General features: G+C 49.8%; 1 protein-coding gene across 1 annotated transcript in view; it reads left to right on the top strand.

The window, feature by feature from the left end:
- RPA1 (replication protein A1, 70kDa) overlaps nt 1-7,388 on the top strand; it is a 77,634-nt gene that overhangs the window by 51,024 nt on the left and 19,222 nt on the right. The window contains 5 exon segments of the mRNA XM_011987281.1: nt 1,060-1,128; nt 1,276-1,468; nt 1,622-1,761; nt 2,614-2,762; nt 5,564-5,696. Coding sequence (XP_011842671.1) covers nt 1,060-1,128; nt 1,276-1,468; nt 1,622-1,761; nt 2,614-2,762; nt 5,564-5,696 — 684 coding nt within the window.

The raw sequence follows: 7,388 nt of genomic DNA, 5'->3' as shown, positions 1-7,388 counted from the left end.
TTTTTTTTTTTGGAAGTTAACACCCAGAATGTTTGACTGTGTGATGGCAGAATCAATATTAGAACCTAATTTTTTTTTTTTTTTTTTTTTTTTTTGTTTACAAATTATTGCTCCAATGTGTGGTGGGTTGGCTAAAATTTCTTGTCCACCTGTAGCATTCTGGCTGACAGAAAAGCAAAAGTGAAAATCAGATCACAAGCAACTTGAAAACATGACTTATTCTGACATTTTTGGCAACGGCCCCGAATGTGAAGTGGTTTATCACCGAGAGGGCAGCTGAAGGGAGCTGGTGAATCACCCCGGTGCGGCACCTTCCTCGTGGGCTCCGGGCGTGTCCCTCAGTATTCAGCTGTTTTTGGTTTTTATTGTCAGAATAAATTAAACTGGTCGTTGCCCTTTTGTGCTGTTGTGTTTCTCAGCTGAGGCTAATGCAGCATGATTATGGGATCAGCTAGTTGAAATTCTCATTCTTCAGCGGGGCCAGTGACTTGAATGTGTGACTGTAAAATGCGGGTTCCTGGGATGTCCGTAGTCCTCTCTGGGCCCCGTTTGTGTGTGTGCCCCTGCTCTCAGATGTCACTTGGTGCTGGGGTGGCCTGTGTTCAATCCCAGTGTCACTTGGTGCTGGGGTGGCCTGTGTTCAGTCCCAGTGTCACTTGGTGCTGGGGTGGCCTGTGCTCCGTCCCAGTGTCACTTGGTGCTGGGGTGGCCTGTGTTCAGTCCCAGTGTCACTTGGTGCTGGGGTGGCCTGTGTTCGATCCCAGTGTCACTTGATGCTGGGGTGGCCTGTGCTCAGTCCCAATGTCACTTGGTGCTGGGGTGGCCTGTGTTCAATCCCAGTGTCACTTGGTGCTGGGGTGGCCTGTGCTCAGTCCCAGTGTCACTTGGTGCTGGGGTGGCCTGTGCTCCGTCCCAGTGTCACTTGGTGCTGGGGTGGCCTGTGCTCAGTCCCAGTGTCACTTGGTGCTGGGGTGGCCTGTGCTCAGTCCCAGTGTCACTTGGTGCTGGGGTGGCCTGTGTTCAGTCCCGCAGCCCTAACCTGCCCACTTGCTTCTGCAGGGTGAAATCAGAGCTACAGCTTTCAACGAGCAAGTGGACAAGTTCTTTCCCCTTATTGAAGTGAACAAGGTATGGCTGTGCTGACTTTAGAACTGACACGCCCCGGGGTGGAGGCGGATGAGAAGACTGTGGCCCGGGGAGGGTGTGGTGACAGACCAGGGGTTTCTGTCCAATGTGATGGCAGTCTCAAATTCTGTCACGTGGCCTCCTGCGCAGGTGTATTATTTCTCGAAAGGCACTCTGAAGATTGCTAACAAACAGTTCACAGCTGTTAAAAATGACTACGAGATGACCTTCAATAACGAGACTTCCGTCATGCCCTGTGAAGACGACCGTCATTTACCTACGGTTCAGTTTGATTTCACGGGGATCGATGACCTCGAGAGCAAGTCGAAAGACTCACTCGTAGGTAAGCTCATGCATGGGAAGGAGGAGCAGGGAGGACTCGCTTTCTTTGCACCGTACGGGGCGGTGTCAGGACTTCAGTGCTTGCCCTTCACCCTTTGCTGGCGTCAGAGTGGGAGCCTTGACCGCCTCCTGCTCACACGCGCCTGTGTTTTAGACATCATCGGGATCTGCAAGAGCTACGAAGATGCCACTAAAATCACAGTGAGGTCTAACAACAGAGAGGTTGCCAAGAGGAATATCTACCTGATGGACACATCTGGGAAGGTGGTGACTGCCACGCTGTGGGGGGAAGATGTAAGTGCTAGGATGGGGCGGTCAGCGCACACAGGAGGAGCTCCTGGCGGGGAGGCGGTCTTGTCCTGTAGGATGGGGCGGTCAGCGCACACAGGAGGAGCTCCTGGCGGGGAGGCGGTCTTGTCCTGTAGGATGGGGCGGTCAGCGCACACAGGAGGAGCCCCTGGCGGGGAGGCGGTCTTGTCCTGTAGGATGAGGCGGTCAGCGCACACAGGAGGAGCTCCTGGCGGGGAGGCGGCCTTGTCCTGTAGGATGAGGCGGTCAGCGCACACAGGAGGAGCTCCTGGCGAGGAGGCGGTCTTGTCCTGTAGGATGGGGCAGTCAGCGCACACAGGAGGAGCCCCTGGCGGGGAGGCGGCCTTGTCCTGTAGGATGGGGCAGTCAGCACACACAGGAGAAGCTCCTCGTGGGGGCGATTTTGTCCTATGAGTTGGGAGCTTTCACCGTCTAGATGGGAAAGGTTGTGCTGTCTGGCAAATACTTGAAATCCTTTATCTTCCGTGAGATTTGCTGTGATTCAAGCTTTACGTGGGGAACCGCTCTTTCCCCCGACTCAAGGAACGCGGTGATAGTTTCGACGTGTCTCTGAGCAGATTCTCATGTGTGAGGTCTGTCTTGTATAGATTCCATGTACACTGATTACATTCACTCTACTATTGACTGTTTGCCTTGTTTTCTATAAAAACCGTCTGTGTTCGGAGCTTGCAGTGAGCTGAGATCCGGCCACTGCACTCCAGCCTGGGCAACACAGCGAGACTCCGTCTCAAAAACAAAACAAAACAAAACAAAACAAAAACCGTCTGTGTTCTTCCTGCTAGTGACACTTGTCTATGTCTGGTGTTTCTTTTACAGGCTGATAAATTTGATGGTTCTAGACAGCCCGTGTTGGCCATCAAAGGAGCCAGAGTCTCTGATTTCGGTGGACGGAGCCTCTCCGTGCTGTCTTCAAGCACTATCATTGCGAATCCTGACATCCCGGAGGCCTATAAGCTCCGTGGTTGGTAAGTTTTGTGGGGCTAAACAAAGGGTTACTTGAGGCTGGGCTTTGAGAAAAGCTGGTTACAGTCAGTGTGTGAGCTCTGCCAGGCAGAAGGCCTCGTTACTGAGCGGTGCAGCTCCTGTGTTTCTGGGAGGCGTTATGCCTTCCGAGAGGAGGACTTTAAAGTCCTTAAACCGACAAACCTGTCATCCCAGGACAAACCTAGAGTCGGAGGAGGCGATTAGAATGTGAGTGCCGCCTGCTGACCTCGATCCTGCCACAGGAGGGGACGGCCAGGCTTCAGCAGCTGTGCGGTGTGCTGAGGGCGCTTTTCTTTCCAGGGCTTCAGCTCTGGGCCTCTGTGGTGTGGGGGGAACCCACGCTTTCTTTCTCTGTCAAGTCTTTGGTGCCGATCACATCTTCTAGTGTGTATTCACTGGACTCTGATCAAGTGTGGTGAGAACAATGGGCTTTTTGTTAGGATTAGATTGCTATTCCCAAAGCACTCAGGGGATGAGGAGAGCCTGTTAAAATCTCCTCACTGTATCTAGCTTTTCAGGACATTCAAACTCTGTCTTAAAAGAGTGCTTCAAACCGAAACACGGGATGCAAGGATTGATGCGGGCAGGGGAAACACTTCGCCAGCCCGAGCTTCAGTAATTCCTGTAGCTGTAGTCATGGGGGACGTGCGTCAGTTTCCAGCTGTGTCTTAGGATTTAAGCAACTAAAGAATGAGCTCATTTTACATACTCCTCCTTTGTTTTGACTCATTTGAACCAATGGCACTGGTGTCTGACCAGTTTCCTGAGCCATCTTCTGGAATGTTCAGTCACTAAGCCATCCGCACGAGCACTGTGGGCCACACGTGTCTACTGCACTGCAGGGTCCGTCCAGAGTCTGACCAGAACTAGCCACAGATTTGGTTTGTTCTTGTTGCTTGATTTTCTTTCGCGCTCTGAAGCTCCACTCCGGGTTAATTGCATTCCCACATTAAGGTCTTCATATTTTACTTGCCAATAACCATGATCCTAGTCAACATAAAAAGCACGGCTGTCCCCAGAATAAAATAACTTGGCATTGATCAAAGACAAGTTCAGTGCACACACGCTATCTGGACAAGGATTAGAGATGTTTAGATCTTGGCCATAACAATGTAGAGTTTTTACTGTAAGAAGGGCCACCTCTCTCCTTGCTCTTGCTAGTCACCACTCCTGACGAGTGGTCTTTGGTGGCAAATGTGTCCTTGGAGCTTTTGAAACCGTAAACTTGTGTGGCTGGTAGTGGTGAAACAGATTTATGGGCCTTGCTGTGCCCCTGTGAGGGATTTAGCCGCTGACCTGACAGGAGAAGGCAGTTGTCTGCAGCTTAGGGCACCATCCATTCTGTTCGATGGTCTGTTTCGGGAGCCTGTTCTTTGTGCGGTTACCCACCGTGGGATGGTGTTCGGCATATGCCTTTCATCTCAGGCCGGCTCCTCTCTGCTGCAGCTGTGATCCTGAGCACTTTCTCCTTGGCCCCTTTTTCTTCATATCAGTTGATGTGTGATCAAGAAGTACAATCAGTTTTCATAATTTAATACAAATTAATTTAACTTTAGTATTAGCAAAAGTAAAATTTCACTAAGAAAGTAAATCTACAAGAAAAAAGATAATGCCTTCTGATTAGTTGCTCTGGTTTATAAAATCTTTTGGACCAGGCACGGTGGCTCACGCCTGTAATCCCAGCACTTTGGGAGGCCAAGGTGGGCAATTGTTTGAGGCCAGGAGTTCAAGACCAGCCTGGCCAACATGGTGAAACCTTGTCTCTACAAAAAACACAAAAATCAGCCAGGCGTGGTGGCACGTGCCTGTAGTCCCAGCTAACTCGGGAGGCTGAGGCATGAGAAGCACTTGGCAGGAGGTGGAAGTTGCAGCGAGCCAAGTTAGTACCACTACCCTCCATCCTGGGTGACAAAGCAAGACTCTGTCTCAAAACAAAAAAAACACTTTTGGCTTCTGTATCAGGCATAGGAGGCCTTTCATGGAAACCCTTTTGCTATCACGGTATATTGACTGTCCCTCTCCATACTGATACTTTTCGGGGAAGATCAGAATGCAGCTGCTGGCTGAGAATGAGCGTTAGTAGCCTAAAGGACTAGCCCAGACGGCCGCTTTATAGCTTACTGGTTGTTGACTTTCCTGGTTTCTGATTTTGGGCCTGGGGTGGTCCGGCCACTGCTGATAGGCAAGGCTAGTTTTTAAGAAAGGATTCTTCGGTACTTTGGCAGTGATTCTCTTCACCACTGGGGGGCATCAAAGCAACTGGGATTCAAAGAGAGGTCATTCCCTTTCTTCAGTAGACTTTGGGCCAGGAGCAGTGCCTCGCGCCCTGAAATCCCAGCACTTTGGGAGGCCAAGGGAGGAGGATTGCCTGAGTCCAGGAGTTTGAGCTCAGCCTGGTCAACATAACAAGACCCTATCTCTAAAAAAAAAAAAAAAAAAATTTTAATGGGCCTGGGCATGGTAGTCCCGGTTACTTAGCGGGGCTAAGGTGGGAGGATCCCTTGAGCTCAGGAGGTCAGAGCTGCCTTGAACCATGATTGTATCATTGCACTCCAGCCTGGCTGACAGAGTGAAACGCTAACACCATTTTTTTGTTTAATATAAATATTTTTAAAAAGATAGAATTACGAAGATACTGACTTCAGCCGAGGTGACCGTGACCTGTGTGGAAGCTGGGCGGGTGGTGGGAAACCTGTGTCTGGCGTATAGCAACAAGTCGCGTGTTGAGAAGCATATCATACATACCGAGGACTCGTCATCCGCTGTTTGTTCCCGTTCTCAGGTTTGACGCAGAAGGACAAGCCTTAGACGGTGTTTCCATCTCTGATCTAAAGAGCGGCGGCGTTGGAGGGGGCAACACGAACTGGAAAACCTTGTACGAGGTCAAATCTGAGAACCTGGGCCAAGGCGACAAGGTACCCGGCATTCCTAACCACCTTCACAGAGGCCTGCAAAGTGTGCAGGAGGATAGATTTAGGAACCTGACTTCCGACACCAGCTGTCAGAGCTGTAATTCTTACCCGGGGCTGTGACCCGAGCGTGACGTGGGGGTTGAGATTCCCTGGCAAGAGAAGTAGCCAGGTGGGCTCATGGGAGTGTGTGTTAACCCTCAGGGGACTGGAGGCAGGAGAGTCTGAAGAACTCTTAGAGTCAATTCCGAGAGGGATCTTGGAGCAGGGGTGACAGTCGAGCTTTGTGGTATCGTATCAGCTGCCTTCGGGTCCATGTGTCTTTTCTGTGATCCTTCCTGCAAATTAAAGTTCCCACATATCAAAAAGATGTTTTTTGAGATGAGCATTAGTCCGGCTCAGTGTCAAACATGAGGCAGTTTCACGGGTGCTGTTCCTGGCTGTAGAAGACAGTGTATTAACCTCGTAGGCTGAGAGCTGCCGGCATTCCCTGACAAGGATTGGCCCTGATATTTGACTTTTAGTTGCAGCTTTCCTTTCAGTGTTTGTATTTAATGACCCTCCTCCCATCTTGATCTAAACCTGTATTCTGCTGGCAGTTCAGTGTTTAGATCATTTATTTCTCCTTTATGCTCCTAAAATAGCAATGCCTCTCTTTTATTTTCGTCATATACAGTGTAGGTTTCCTTCCTACTCTCATTTCACTGTACACCCTCATCCATCATTGTCAACAGCAGCTCTTACAGTGCTCTTATAGAACATCTCGAGAATCAAACACTGGACAGATCCTTGTCGTCCTGTCATGGGACACCCAGTCTTTCGGTTCTCTGTAATCCCAGCCACCCGGGAGGCTGAGGCAAGTGGATCGCAGGAGCCCAGGAGTTCTACTGAGCAACGTGGGAGACCCCTTCTCTTAAAAACAAAAACTTACTTGCTAAAAAATGCTGACAATCATCTGAGCCTTCGGCAAGTCGTCATCTTCTCGTTGGTGGGGGTTTGTTTCAGTGTGGATGGCTGGCTGATCACGGCGATGGTTGCTGAACATCAGGGTGTCTTTGTCAGTTTCTTAAAATAAGACAGCAGTGAAGTTTGCCATGTTGGTTGACTATTCCTTTCACAAAAGATTTCTCCGTAGCAGGTGATGCTGTTTGACAGCATTTTACCCACAGTAGAACTTTTTCAAATTGGAGTCTGTCCCTCTCAGGTCCTGTCACTGCTTTATCAACCATCGCAAAAGGATTTGTGAATTCTAAATCCTTTGTTGTCCTTTCAACAATGCTCATAGCATCCTCACCAGAAGAGATTTCATCTCGAGAAACTACTTTCCTTGCCCGTCGTAAGGAGCAGCTCCTCATCCGTTCAGGTTTGATCTTGAGATTACAGCAGTTCAGGCCCATTTTCAGGCCCCACTTCTGATTCTAGTTCTCTTGTTGTTTTCATCACATCTGCAGGTCCCTCCTCCACCAAAGTCTTGAAGCCTTAGTGTCAACCATGAGGGTGGGAATCAACTTGTTCCAACTCCTGTCGATGTTGGGATTTTGGCCTCCTCCCATGAATCATGAATGTTCCTTTTTTTTTTTTTTAAATTTGAGACAGGGTCTCATTCTGTCACTCAGGCCGGAGTGCAGTGGCTTGATGACAGTTCACTGCAGTCTCCACCTCCCAGGCTCCCAAGCTGGGACTACAGGTGCTACCACA

This window comes from Mandrillus leucophaeus, unplaced genomic scaffold, assembly GCF_000951045.1.
Source record: "Mandrillus leucophaeus isolate KB7577 unplaced genomic scaffold, Mleu.le_1.0 Scaffold306, whole genome shotgun sequence".
Classification (NCBI taxonomy): Eukaryota; Metazoa; Chordata; class Mammalia; order Primates; family Cercopithecidae; genus Mandrillus; species Mandrillus leucophaeus.
This window is presented reverse-complemented; position numbering and strand designations above follow the sequence as displayed.